Raw genomic sequence first — 15,662 nt, 5'->3', positions numbered from 1 at the left:
TCTGTAATTTGGTGTTTACCAGTTGAAAATAAAGGTCTTATTATACCTGAAATTCCTCTCGATTCTCGGCTCTCGTTACCTTTGAGTATAGAACAATAGTACTTTATATTCTATGCTCGTAAAAATCTTTTATACTCTGTCATATATTCCATTCATTTCATTAGAAATTCGATAGGAACTGATTTGTGATTTATTGTGAAAGTTCGTAAACCCTAAAATCAGTATTTCATTTTTGAACGGCGGCAGTCAGATAGCAGGAATTTGAACTCTGGTGAAGCACTACACCAAAGCAACAGGTAGATATCTCAAAAACTCTGAAACAAAATCGGTTATAAAATCAGTACATACACCAGGAATTCTATGCATCTTACCTACGACTTGAACAAAAAAATAAAAAGGAAGTTCAAATTTGCGTAGCTAGACCCCATATTTTTGTAGAGTCTAAGTAGTAGTAGTTCTAGAGACATTGCCAGTTTTTCGCTATGTAGAGTATTGGTAACAGCATGATAATGTAATAAATAGGCCGTTACTTATAAAACAGGATTCAGGTTTTAACAAAACTCAAGTGATGATTTCCCATTACAGCTGATCAAAATAACAAGCTATTTGACAATTTTAACACCAGCCTACTACTTGAACAAAAAAATAAAAAGGAAGTTCAAATTTGATTGATTTGATACATTGTTGAATTCGTTATTTTTTTCTTTTCTACCTCATAAGTATAACCAATATGACGTTCATAAGAGAAAGAAATTGACTATCGCGTCTCTGATATAATGGAAAACAAAAAAAAATATGAAGACACCATTGGAATCTCTATATTGGATAATGGCTACAAACCGCATTTCGTGAAGTTTTCTCCAGAAAAAAATGAGTAATTTAAGCCACCCTGTATTTCTAAAGGTTTTCGATATTCTTGTTGTGTTCCACTAGTCCTGGTTCTAACCCTGTATTCTTCAGCAGCCATGAAGATGAATAAATATGATTCGGAGCTCAAACAAAAATGGAAGAGAAATTGATTGGGAGGCAGTGCATGATTATCCATCTCTGGTTTTTCACTTTTTTAATTAGTATTGAAAGTTCAATTCAGAGAGCGATAATAGAATTTTCAAGGAAAGAAATTCAGTCAGGGTCAATTTCTATGCCGAAATTTGTTAAAGAGTATCTTATTTTGATTGTAGTTACGAATTTCAGATACGAAATATCGCAAAATCTTAAAATTCATGAAATAATCTAGCCTTTCATGACTACACCTATGAATTCAATCGGGTTAAACTATTTAAAATTGAAAATACTAAAACTAAATCTTGAAATTTATTGAATTATTGTACACCTTAGTACTTTCCGAGTGAATTCATACTCAAAATATTCAGATAGTTTCCAGTTCGGTATCTGAATCAGGTTCAGATGTAGAAATCGAGGTATTCCAACGTTTCAAAACAAGAACTAATTGTAAACTAATTGAATCAAAACAATGATTTACAACAACCCCTGAGCTTCAACACAAAGAATACCAAAATCGATCCCAACGATCTCCCAATATGCGCACGCGAATGCGAGATATTTATTACCCAAATGCAGTATTTAGCAATGTCTGGCATCGGGGCTGCGTCTCAATATGCGTCCGATCTGAATGTTCATCACGAAACATCCGTCTACAATTGGAGAAGTATACATAAATTGAAAAGAGAAGCTAAAGAGATCGTTAAACTCATATCGAAACTTCTTTAAACTTGAATCTTAACTACAACGTTTTCCAATATTTCAAATTCTACTTGACACCCTGTATAAGCGCATAAATTTCTTTCGTCAAGTCCAGTGGAAAAACCAAATGGATACATTTCTCTCCGCATTGACTTGCGAAACTCGTCCCATATTTCAGCCACAATATTTATCGCATGAAAAATGGACGAAACCCACATCGGCGGTCTTACCGTCATAATATTGATCTCCCTCCTCCTGAAAATGATGATGCCTCATTGAGATGTCGTCCCCAGGTTCGCCAGGTCGGTGTAGCTGCGGTATGAGGTTGAGCCACAGCGACATTTTGTGCCCTCTGTAATGATTTCTTGTTTCCGCTCGATTTCCTAAAATTCACATACAGAGATTATTGATAAGGATATATAACCAACGGGGCGGAATAGTTGAGAGATGAGCTCGCAGTATTTTAGGACTGATGGAATCAATTCGCAGAATTCGAGGCGCCGTTTATACAAAGTATATCTTCGAACTGAACCAATTCGTGCCAAATAGAAAATGATTAAATATCCGAGTATCATCAGCAATCAATCCTAACTGTTGAAGATTCAGTGCGATTCATTCTTTAATTTATTCATTAAATTATATATTAATTTATCAGTTTTTAATTCTGTTTCATTTCACTTATCACGTAATTTATTTAATTGTTCGAAATTTTGTATTTAGTCGTTCTGATGATGCGATGAGCAAGTAAAGGGTGTTTTTTCAGAGCTATAGAACTTTAAATTGCAATAAAAGAACGATGGAGAATTCGATTGACATGAATTTTATTTATCCGCAAGATAATCTTTTGGCATTACATTTTAAATATGATTTCTGGCATATGACCGCCACGACTGGCTCGGATGTACTCCAATCTGGGCGTCCAATTTTCGATGACTTTTTCCAACATTTGTAGCCGTATATCGGCAATAACACGGCGAATGTTGTCTTCCAAATGGTCAAGGGTTTGTCGCTTATCCGCATAGACCAATGACTTTACTTAGCCCCACAGAAAGTAGTCTAGCGGTGTTAAATCACAAGATCTTGGAGGCCAATTCACAAGTCCAAAACGTGAAATAGGCGGTCACCAAACGTGTCTTTCAATAAATCGATTGTGGCACACACTGTGTGACATGTTGCGCCGTCTTGTTGGAACCACAGCTCCTGGACATCATGGTTGTTGAATTCAGGAATGAAAAAGTTAGTAATCATGGCTCTATACCGATCACCATTGACTGTAACGTTCTGGCCATCATCGTTTTTGAAGAAGTACGGACCAATGATTCCACCAGCCCATAAGACGCACCAAACAGTCAGTTTTTCTGGATGTAACGGTGTTTCGACATACACTTGAGGATTAGCTTCACTCCAAATGCGGCAGTTTTGTTTGTTGGCGTAGCCATTCAACCAGAAGTGCGCTTCATCGCTTAACAAAATAAAATGGACGTAGTGCGCGATAAGTATTCCTCATAGAACCTCTATTTTCGAAATAAAATTGCACTATTTGCAGGCGTTGTTCAGGCGTTAGTCTATTCATGATGAATTGCCAAACCAAATTGAGAATAAATCACTTGACAGCTGTTTAATCGGTTGCTTGAACAGTAATGCCAACTTAAAATTATATACCTCGAAGTAAAACATCCGTTAGTTTCACAAAAAACTTGAAACTGCTTTTCTACATCACCTAGCAAAATCTCAACTCAGATTTATTCACTGCAATTTTCAGAAAATTATATATTTTACAACTGAACGCAGTACTTCGTCCTGATCGAATTTGCAGGTTTTGAGTTACAGGAAAACAAAAGTTCGAACAGCCATATTCACGAAAACCTCAGTCGGCTTTTACCCATTACCGAACTGTTAACCTTGGCATTGGAAATCTGAACCTAATCTGAAAATTTCCAGTTTGCAGGTTGTTTTGTTCGACATTTGTCTTGTTTATGGCAAGATATATGAATTGAAACTATCATCTCTTCATTAGGTTTCACAAATATAACATAATTTTGATTATCTCTATACATTGCAGAATAGATTTCGAGAATTTTCAAATGACTTCCGAAGTTCCAAACTTATGAAGTCTAATCATCTTAATAAGAAGCAGGTTCAAATCTCAGAATTTGACATACCCAATTCTGAACTCGTACTCGAATTCGTATTCGGACATCCTGAAAGTTGTCTCAAAACCCATTGATGGTAGGGTGTCCGCGACTATTGGAATCCAAACACAAAGGCCTCAAAATTAGTTTTTTGGAAGTATTTTTTGAATATCTCGTTTCCTATAGGTTTTTTGGTATTTATAGTCATCAGTTTTTTAAACATAGGCGTATGTATAACTTCTCTTCCGCCGTTTTTTCTGAAATTCGAGGCTTCATTGTAAAAGACTGATTGAAGATTTATGATTCAAAGTATTGTCCATCGCTGGCAACTATTTCCTCCCATCTTTCGATCAGCGTACGAATCCCACGTTGAAAAAACATTTTTTCTCTTCTTCTTCATAAGACTGTAAGTGCTGTTCAGCCATGCCGTGTGCCATTGATCGCACCAAGGGATAGTCCGAGGGAGCAACGTCTGGAGAATATGGCAGGTGGGGTAGGACTTCCCATTTCAACGTTTCCGAGTATATCTTGACCACTTTCGCAACATGAGGTCGAGCATCGTCATGCTATAAAATAACTTCATCATGTCTCTCATTGTATTGCGGTCGTTTGTCTTTCAATGCTCGGTCAAACGCATTAATTGCGTTCGATAACGATCGCCTGTGATTGTTTCAATCGCTTTTAACAACTCATAATACACTACGCCGAGCTGGTCACACCAAATACTGAGTATGATTTTGGAAGTGGAAGCAAGGGCAGGATATCCCCATGATTTTCTTCGTTTAGGATTATCGTAATGAACCCATTTTTTGTCTCCAGTCACAATACGATGCAGCAACATCTCTCGGCTTCAATTCGTACAGCACCCAATTTCCTTGTTTCTGAATCATTTCCATGACTTTCAGGAGTTTTGAAATGGCTTGTTGCGTCACTCCCAATAATCCTGCCAATTCTTGTTGCGTTTGACACGACTCTTGACCAATAAGTGCCTCTAATTCTGCATCTTGGAAATAGGTTCATTTTAAATGATGCTCTCCGCCCTCTATCTCGAAAACGATTCAACGTATAGAAAAACTTTCGGAACAATTTTATTGTCTACAATATTGATCATGAGGACAAATAGCAAAACCTATAAGAAACGAGATATTTGAAAAGTAAAAACGATTTTTGTGACTTTTGATCTTAGATGTTAATATTCGCGGACACCCTACTATATTTTGAGAAGACTTACAGGATATCAAAATATAAGTTCATAGTTTCTAACTGGGCATATCCAATTCCGACGTTAACTGCTAAGTTGACTGGACTATAAAGTTATTTTTCATTTCAAATCAAATTGATTCATGGCATGTTTCTATGTAGAATGCGCTTTTGTATACAGCTGTAACTGCCTGCGTGGAAGTGTTAGATACATATGTGCACAAATAATGATAGGTAATTACACTAATCCGAATTGATTGCCAATCAATTAGTAGTTGTTTAATTAGCGAGTATAGCACGTAGAGATTTGTGAAAATTATGAAGTAATGATGATTTCAATAGCTCCGAATATATTCAATATTTCAAACATATCGTTATTTCTCCATTTGACTTTATCCAGTGAAATAATTGTGAAGAGCCTGGATAAAAAATATTGCAAATAAAAATTTCTTATTATTCAGGGAGACATCGAATGCCGACGTTGACTGTGACCTTGAAGTTTTATTTATAATCTTTTTTAAGGTCAAGTAGATTTTTCAATTAGGAAATATACATTGTTCTATACAGAATTTCTTTGTAATACAATGAATTGTTTTATGCTAGGAATGGTTATGACGAAAATCTCCTATACAAACACTTTTGAGCGTACCTATTAGAAGGAGTGAGTATTCATAGAACGGCAAATAACAAATCAAAAATAAATGTTTCATCACAAAATGCCAACAAAAATTGAACTACGAGGGCTACTATTTATGGATTGAGAATTGAAAACACTGTTATTGCCAGGTAAAATTTCATATTGACATCGTTGAATTTGGCACTTTTTGTGTTATAAATCCTCATAACGTTTTAACGTACGAGCACAATTTTTGTTGTTTACTGATATTTGAATATGTATTTCATCTCAGCCAAAAAATGGAAATGGAACTAAATTAAACTTTTGGCGATCAAGCTCAAACGTGGACGTAGTTCGCTCACAGACGAAGTTAAAGAAAGTCGTCCAAAAGCAGTCGTTGTGACGGAAAATATTGAAGCTGTGCGAAAACTTATTAGGAAATATCATCAAGTGCCATATCAGGAATAGTATTCATAAGATTTTGCACGCACATGTGTTCGGAAGCTCTGTGCAAGTCGGATTCGACATTTGTTGAATGATGATCAAAAAATTGCTAGTATTAATTGGTGTTGTAAAATGATTTCGAAATACAACTGTGGTGCATCCAAAGAGGTATACAACATCGTCACAGGTGACGAATTGTGGATTAATGCATATCTGCCAGAAAGAAAAGGCCAGTCGGCAGTTTGGGTTTTTCAATGTGAAGCAAAGCCAACAAAAGTTGTTCGTTCTCGAAATCTAAACAAGCAAACGGTAGTGTATTCCTTCGCGAAAACTGGTCCTGTGGCAATTGTGACTCTTGAAAATCAAAAGACCGTTAATTCAAAGTGGTATGAAATCATTTGTTTGCCTGAAGTTTTCGGTAAATTGAGAGAAACAAACCCAAAACGAAGAATCATCTTGCATCATGACAATGCGAGCTCACACACATCAAATGCAACGAATGAGTAAATACACATTCGTTGTGTTCAAATGGAAACACAAAAAATTAAATTGATGGATTATCCACCTTACATCCCATACTTGGCTCCGAATGACTTCTTCCTCTTCCCAGAAATTAAAAATAAACTTCAGGGATAACGATTTTCATTACCCGAAGATACGGTTGAAGCTTCTGACTGGAAAAAATATTTCGAATGACGATTCTCTCTCTCTAGTCGTTCCATCATTGCTGATGATCGTGATTCCCTCCTATACGCTCGGTCAGTTGTTTCCACCTCGCTCTATCCTCTGCATCTCGAAGAGCCTGAAAGAATGGGCGGGTCGTACTTTGTTGAACTTGGTCGGTCCATCTAGTCGGTGATCTACCTCTCGCTCTCTTACCCGGAACATTTCCCGACACAATTAGTTTCTCCAGGTTGTCTCCATCTCGGCGGGCTATATGACCGAAAAACTGAAGAACGCGCTGCAAGCAGATGGACGATAGTCTGGTTCTTATCTTCAACTCACTTAAAACAGAAACGTTAGTGCGATGAGCTGTCCAAGGTATTCGCAGCATTCGCCTCCAACACCACAATTCAAACGCGTCAATTTTCTGACGTTCAGACGACCGCATAGTCCAGGTTTCAGCACCATACAGGAAGACAGAGAAGACAAGAGCTCTAACAAGTCTCACTTTTACACTCTTAGAAATCGAGCGGTCTCTCCATACTTTAGTTAACCGGGTCATGGCGCTCTTTGCCATGATTATGCGCCTTCGTACTTCCGCTTCGCAGTTTCCATCACTAGTTATGGAAGAACCCAAGTAATTGAAACTGTCTACCAGGTCATATTGGCTCAGAAGGCTCGTCAACCGTAACGTGCCGAATCTATCGACTATCATTATTTTAGTCTTTATCTTATTTATTTTCAAACCGACATTGTTGCTCTCACATTCCACCCGTCTGAGAAGTTCCACCATCTCTTCTTCCGTCGCCGCTATGAGGGTGGTATCGTCAGCAAATCTTAAGTTGGTGATTTTTTTCCCGGCAATCGTTATGCCTCCAGACCATTCATCCAAGGACCTTCTCATCACAAATTCACCATATATATTGAAAAGGTCTGGCGATAAAACACAACCCTGTCTGACTCCCCGTTCCGTTCTAAACCGTTTCGAGAACTTCTGGCTCAAACGAACAGTTGCCTCATTTGATTCATAGAGATTTTTAATGAGGGATACCAGATGAACAGGGGCTCCCATATGTACCAGGATTGTCCAAAGTTTGGCCCAGTTCACACAGTCGAACGCCTTTTGATAATCGACGAAACATATTATCATGGGTACTTGGTATTCTCTAGATTTTTCGATCAGCTGTCTGATATTCAGTATTTGTTCCCTAGTACCTTTTCCTTTTACAAAACCTGCCTGCTCTTGGGGTATTTGGCAGTCCAAATATGCTTTCAGTCTTGTTTTCAAGATTTTCAAAAGGACTTTGCTGGCGTGAGATACAAGTGACAGTGTTCGGTAGTTCCCGCACTTTGTAGTTGATCCTTTTTTGTGTAATGGAACGTATATTGACGCACACCAGTCGGTTGGCCATTTTCCCGTGCTCCATATAGCCGTACAGATTGAGTGGAATATTCGTACACCCTTTTCGCCCAACATTTGAAAGAGTTCGCCTGGTACGGTATCGATTCCTGGGGATTTATTCTTCTTCAATGATCGAATGGCTTCTTGTACTTCAGATAGTAGTATCGCTGGCTCTCTGGGATAGCTACATGGCCATGAAATTTCTGGTGGGTCCTACCTGCTCTTGTACAGATCTGCACAGTAAATCCTCCATGTTTCCAATATTTCATCCATATCAGTCTTCAGATTTCCCCCAGCATCCAGAATGGACCAGTTCTGCGGTCTGAATTCTCTTGTCAGCAGTTTTATTTTGTTGAATAATTCCCTAGGCTCATTTCTGATCCCATGCCTCTCTATTTCCTCACATATACCAGCTATGTACTCCTCTTTGTCCTTGCGACATTGTCTTTGGACTTCCCTCGACAGCTTCCTATAGGCATGGTCTGCATCAGCCTTTCGCTTCACATCTTTCCTGTGTTGAATTAAATCCCATGAGTGATCAGTAATCCATGGTTTGCGCTTTGTGTTGTTTGGTGGTGTATGTTTTTTTGCTGTCTCAACCATTATGCTCTTCAAGTATTCCCAACCTTTTTCAGGATCGCTCTCTACCTGATCTAGGCAGAGTTTACTTTCTATGTCCAGCCTAAAATCCTGGACTTTTGATGGTTGCGGTATCATGGTCTTTCTTATTAGTTTCCGAGACACAATTTTAAAACGAAGCCTGAAATCGAGAACTAAAAGTTGGTGATCTGTTCCGCAGTCCGCTCCAGGGTAGGCTCTGCAGTTTGTGGCCGACGATCTCCATCGTTGTTTGATCAGAATGTAGTCAATCTGGTTTTTGGTTCGACCATCTGGGCTCCGCCACGTGAATTGTCTTCGAGGGTGGTGTTTAAAGAGAGTGTTAGTAATTGCAAGGTTCTGTTGTATGCAAAACTCCAAGAGGCGATCTCCTCTCTCATTTCTCTGGCCCAGTCCAAACTTACCCACAGCGCGCTCGACTTCTGAAGATTTTCCGACCTTGGCATTGAAATCGCCTAAGATGAACAATAGGTCACGGTTTGGAATATCGGTAAGAACCTCCTCAAGACGACCGTAGAACGCCTCTATCTCCATCTCCGAGGATGTCGATGTTGGTGCATAGATTTGTACAAAATGCGCTATTGTTGTGGTGGTTTGTATCTTGACATGTATTATTCTGTCATCTACTGCACGGTATCCAATCACAGAGTTATTCAGCTTTGGAGGCACAATTATTGCGACACCATTCGAGCTCGTATTTTCTGGACCCGAAAAGTAGACGGTGTTTCCCTGTTTGATTCAATCGCATGCAAAAGTGTATAGATCTTAAAGGCGATTATTTTGAAAGGCACTAAAAATATTATGCATCAAAATCGCTTGTTTATTTCTTCTATTCTCAATACATAAATAGTAACCTTTGTAATAAAACATTTCACCTAATTAAATATTCAAAAGTTTAACCATGATAAGCAATGCACAGTTCTATCTTCTATCAAAGCTTCAAACGGTTGATAAAAGCATCAATTAACGAGAAAAAATAATGAGCTGAAATAAATTAATGAGAAAAAATACTGAAGAAAATGATCTACCAATACTGCATGTGTTTGCTGTGGTAGCAATTTCTAAATTCGGTTTATCTGCAGAGGAATTCATTTTATGGAAAAAACGAAGTGAATAATATAATTTCAGTTTTTCAAGAAGAATTATATTCTGCAGAAATAAATATTTATCATTAAAAAAACAACTTTTTTCCTCAGATGTAAGAATCGTCTTATAAAGGGTGTTTTTTTAGAGCTGTAGAACTTTAAATAGAAATAAACCAACGATGGATTATTCGATTGACATGAATTTCATTTAACCGCAGAAAAATCTTGTGGCATTACATTTTAAATATGATTTTTGGCATATGACCGCCACGGCTGGCTCGGATGTAGTCCAATCTGGACGTCCAATTTTCGATGACTTTTTCTAACATTTGTTGCCGTATATCGGCAATAACACGGCGAATGTTGTCTTCCAAATGGTAAAGGGTTTGTGGCTTATCCGCATAGACCAGTGACTTTACATAGCCCCACAGAAAGTAGTCTAGCGGTGTTAAATCACAAAATCTTGGAAGAAAATTCACAGGTCCAAAACGTGAAATTAGGGGGTCACCAAACGTGTCTTTCAATAAATCGATTGTGGCACCGTCTGTGTGACATGTTGCGCCGTCTTGTTGGAACCACAGCTCCTGGACATCATGGTTGTTCAATTCAGGAATGAAAAAGTTAGTAATCATGGCTTTATACCGATCACCATTGACTGTGACGTTCTGGCCATCATCGTTTTTGAAGAAGTACGGACTAATGATTCCACCAGCCCATAAAGCGTACCAAACAGTCAGTTTTTCTGGATGTAACGGTGTTTCGACATACACTTGAGGATTAGCTTCACTCCAAATGCGGCAGTTTTGTTTGTTGGCGTAGCCATTCAACCAGAAGTGCGCTTCATCGCTAAACAAAATAAAATGGACGTAGTGCGCGATACGTATTCCACACAGAACCATTATTTTCGAAATAATATTGCACTATTTGCAAGCGTTATTCAGGCGTGAGTCTATTCATGATGAATTGCCAAACCAAACTGAGAATAAATCACTTGACAGCTGTTAAATCGGTCTCCATCTTGAACTGTAATGCCAACTTAAAGTTATATACTTCGAAAAAAAATACCCGTTATTATACAGGGTGAGTCTTTGACTTGTACATATATTTTAAACGAAGGTTCCTGAGGTCAAAAGAAATACTTTTTTCATTTACCATTTTTTCCGATTCGGCCCTGTTAAAAAGATATAGCCATTTTAAATTTTCAAAATGAGCTAATTCACCCCTGAAAACCGGAACACTGAAGTTTTCTCAAGCATAAGATATACCTTTTGAACCTTGGAAATAAGCTACTAAATTAGAAAAACCATCATAAACTCACGTTTAACATTCCATTTGTTGAACAAAGTAGTGTTTATAATAAAATAAATGAGTTATTCCAAATTCGTTGACGCTAAAGATTAAATATTCTTCTCTTGATTTCTATTTCATTTTCGATAATTATAACGAATTGAGCTCGCTACCACCCATATTAGCTCTGATACTCATAATTCATATCCATTCATTCATTATATTTCATTTATATGATATCGTTTTGTTTACAAGAATTGCCATTTAACCTTAAAATCTCAAATAAATAATATTGATCTGTGAAAGTTCTAACACAGACTATAGTAATCTGTGGTTTTAAGTTTGACTTTCAAATTTCGAGTGATGCCAAATATAAACACAGCAGTTCGGTTCGAATAATCTATGTTCTAACCTAAAATTTTCATTTACAGTTTACACTGTTATTTTTATAAGATATTTGTTATGAAATGAAGCATTTGATTTGTTCCAACTATCTCATAAAAATATTGAAATGCATCAATATTTTTGAAGCCATCAGTATGAAAATATGGAAACAATATGTAAAATATTCTGGCTCTGTAATCAATGGAAAATGTTAGACTCCACTTGTAATCAAATTTGTTCTTAATGTGTACCTACATTATAGCCAACTTTACTACTTAATTCATCTTGATTTTGGCATTGAAAATAAATGAGAAGTATTCAATTTAAATATCCACAATAGAATATCCAGTTTCTTTCAACTCACTTAATTTGTTTTCACATTAAAACAATTATGGCCCTTTTGGAAGTATGTCAATCATATGCTCTTAGGATGAATTTATGGAATAGCAAAAGAATAAAAGTATTCAATCTCAATCACATGAAAATTTGTCTAGTATGTACCTAGTCCTAGTGGTATGTTTCGATGTGAGTTTGAATGAGCCGAAGAAGAATACAGTATTGTTCGATAGCAGCAGTCTTTAGTGGGATATTGATTGTTGTCATTATAATGGGACTATTTTGTGAAAACTTTTTTAAACATGGGCTTTATGAATAATCTGGACTTTTCAAAAAGAATGTTGATTTTAGTGAAGTATCTTCTTATTATCAGAGCTGTGCCAAAGCTCAGTAATTTGTTATCAAATCGAGGAGTTGAGGTGAGCTTATTCAAATAACTTCATTTTCAAACTAAGTTGGCTAGTACTTCAATTCTAAAATCTGAGACATGACATCATAGTAAATATTCATTTCTGTGGTTTTTTTTTTCCACAACAGAACAGAGTTGCATTCAGCCAAAGTGACCAATTTTTTGAATTTCACAGATAATTTTTTTTTTAAGATCAAGTTATTCGAAAACGGCGCTTTGTACGAGAAAACATGAAGAATACTTTTATTTTTCAAATTAGCCAAATATTCTTCAATGAACGTTCAAATTACTCTTAAGAGTTGGATTTTTCGAATTTCTGGTATTTTTATGGGATGTAATGTTCATAATAAAGAAACAGAAGAATGTGTATGGAATCTTGTGTTCGGATAAGATGCATCACATAAAAAAAAAGCTATATTTCAAAAATCATTTCCTTCGATAGAACCATTTACGAGATATAGCTGAAAATCACATTTTTTTAACGATTTTCAACAGCCTGTATCTTTTTAACCGGGCCGAATCAGAAAAAATGGTAAAATAAAAAAGTGTTTCTTTTGACCTCAGGAATCTTGGGTTAAAATATATGTACAAGTCAAAGACTCACCCTGTATACGTTAGACGTTACTTTTCAAATACAACTAATGCATTAAAATAAATGAAGGAACAGTGAAAGAAAAGCTAGAAAAGATTTATCGAATTATATCATGGACCGTTGAAAACTACCTTTTTTTTCGTTGAACTATTCGTCATAATCAACGGAAGCCTACATTTTTCCGAATAAGGGCCCCCACAAAGTCGCAGTTGTACGAAACTTTGTTTTGTTAATTCCTAATCCGAAATTCTTTACAAGAACGACACTAACGAATGTTGAAAGTTTAGCCGGGATCAGAATTTTTTTCTACTACCCTCCGAAATGAATAGAATCCAATTACGCTGCACTCTTTAAATCCCCTTGAAAGGGAGATAACCTGAGCCTAGCAAGGTCGGATAGCACGAAACAAATACCGACATCAATTTTCTCCTCAGCGCGAAGGAAATATCAAGTTTTTCGTTTTCTCAAGTAGAATCCAACATTCTGATTATGATATAAGCGGCGGGAACATTTCTCATCTGCAGATAGAATAAAACCATCAAGACAACTCTGAGCACTACGCAAATTTCTACGGATCGCAAGCAGGGCCAGACCATGACATCTGGGGTTGGTTCTAATTGAATTTTCATCCCAGTGAACTGGCGGCCTGGTATTAATCATCATCATGGACAAGAAAGATATTAAAAATACGGCTTTCGACCCTTAATCTAAGCTCAGATGGATTGCGGAAGTAAAAATTCATTTCGCAGGATGAGCCTGAGATTTTAATGCGAAAAAAATTTCATAATTGGTCATGTGTCCGTTTTTTTTCTACAGTTCGCAGTTTTGACGAAATTCGTGATTAACGACTGGGATTTCCCTTAGACGAATTATCAATTTATAAAGGGCTATCCTCTTTGTGGTTCCGGAAGTAGATGTGAATAAACCACATATTCAATACCGATCGAATTTTTATTTCATTATAATGCTTGGACCATGGACCTTGCCATTATTGAAGGTGTTTTTTTCGAGGTATATATCTTTAAGTTGGCATTACTGCTCAAGATGGCGACCGATTTAACAGCTGTCAAGCGATTTATTGTCAGTTTGGTTTGGCAATTCAACATGAATAGACTCACGCCTGAACAACGCTTGCAAATAGTGCAATTTTATTTCGAAAATAATGGTTCTTTGCGGAATACGTATCGAGCACTACGTCCATTTTATCGTCGACAAAATCGTCCATCAGAGCAGTTAATTCGATTAACCATGGAACGTTTTCGCACCACGTTAACTCTTATTGATAACTCGCATCCCCAGAGACGCCGTACGGTGCAGAAGAAGCTATTGCTGCTGTAGAGCGTAGCGTTGAGGAGACCCGAATGAGTCTATCCGCCATCGAGCACAGGAATTGGATCTGTGTCCATCCACTTTATGGAAGATTTTGCGGAAGGATCTTGGTTTGCGTGCTTACAAAATCCAACTCGTGCAAGAATTGAAGCCAAACGATCATCAAGTAAGGCGTAGATTCGTCGAATGGACCCACAATGAGATGGCGGTTGTTCCCGATTTTCATAAGCGAATTTTGTTTAGCGATGAAGCGCACTTCTGGTTGAATGGCTACATCAACAAACAAAACTGCCGCATTTGGAGTGAAGCTAATCCTCAAGTGTATGTCGAAACACCGTTACATCCAGAAAAACTGACTGTTTGGTGCGCTCTATGGGCTGGTGGAATCATTGGTCCGTACTTCTTCAAAAATGATGATGGCCAGAACGTTACAGTCAATGGTGATCGGTATAGAGCCATGATTACTAACTTTTTCATTCCTGAATTGAACAACTATGATGTTCAGGAGCTGTGGCTCCAACAAGCACACAGCTCGGCGCAACATGTCACACAGCTCGTGCCACAATCGATTTATTGAAAGACACGTTTGGTGACCGCCTAATTTCACTTTTTGGACCTGTGAATTGGCCTCCAACATCTTGTGATTTAACACCGCTAGAATACCTTCTGTAGGGCTATGTAAAGTCATTGGTCTATGCGGATAAACCACAAACCCTTGACCATTTGGAAGACAACATTCGCCGTGTTATTGCCGATATACGGCCACAAATGTTGGAAGAAGTCATCGAAAATTGGACGTCCTGATTGGACTACATCCGAGCCAGCCGTGACGGTCATATGCCAGAAATCATATTTAAAATGTAATGCCACAAGATTGCGGATAAATAAAATTCATGTCAATCGAAAAATCCATCGTTGTTTTATTGCAATTTAAAGTTCTATAGCTCTGAAAAAAACAACCTTTACAATGAAGCAAATTCATTCAGAAAAGGGCGCATAATCTGCTAAAGATATATCTCTGTGATGCATGATAGGTTTGGAAAAATCAACTAGTGCCGTCCTGATCATCTTGAAGTGAACCACGGTGTCTCGATTAATTTCATATTGAAATAGTATTATGGTTTTTGATCAAAAAATAACGAGCCATGATATACTTTTACCTATTCAACTAACCTTACACAGTTAAACTTGAATCTTCAATCTTTTTGACAGTTTAACTCTTAATCTCGGCGAATATGCCAAAACATGTAACCGGATGATTTAATATACAAGGTTCCAACAACAGAAGTGTTTTTTAGACTTTTTCTTTTCAATTTTAGTTTAACTCTTAGTGTGAAGAAACGACTGATGTGAAATTCAATTCAATGAAAACAAAATTTTATAGAAAATGTAATTTCGCCAAGCAGAACCGAAATTTCATCATCAAGAATAATGAACCGAAAATTGATTCTACTCGAATAT

The 15,662-nt window shown here is 37.2% G+C and overlaps 1 protein-coding gene across 3 annotated transcripts in view; it reads right to left on the bottom strand.

Annotated features, from left to right (window-relative positions):
* The window catches only part of LOC123677556 (neuroligin-1-like), a 536,762-nt gene that overhangs the window by 10,506 nt on the left and 510,594 nt on the right, over nt 1-15,662 (bottom strand). For all 3 annotated transcript variants that reach the window (XM_045614141.1, XM_045614140.1, XM_045614142.1), the window contains one exon: nt 1,935-2,087. In XM_045614141.1, the coding sequence (XP_045470097.1) occupies nt 1,935-2,087 (153 nt within the window). The remainder of the gene's footprint in view (nt 1-1,934; nt 2,088-15,662) is intronic.

Source organism: Harmonia axyridis, chromosome 4, assembly GCF_914767665.1.
Source record: "Harmonia axyridis chromosome 4, icHarAxyr1.1, whole genome shotgun sequence".
NCBI classification, from domain to species: Eukaryota; Metazoa; Arthropoda; class Insecta; order Coleoptera; family Coccinellidae; genus Harmonia; species Harmonia axyridis.
The sequence above is the reverse complement of the archived record's forward strand: the minus strand, read 5'-3'. Positions and strand labels throughout refer to the sequence as shown.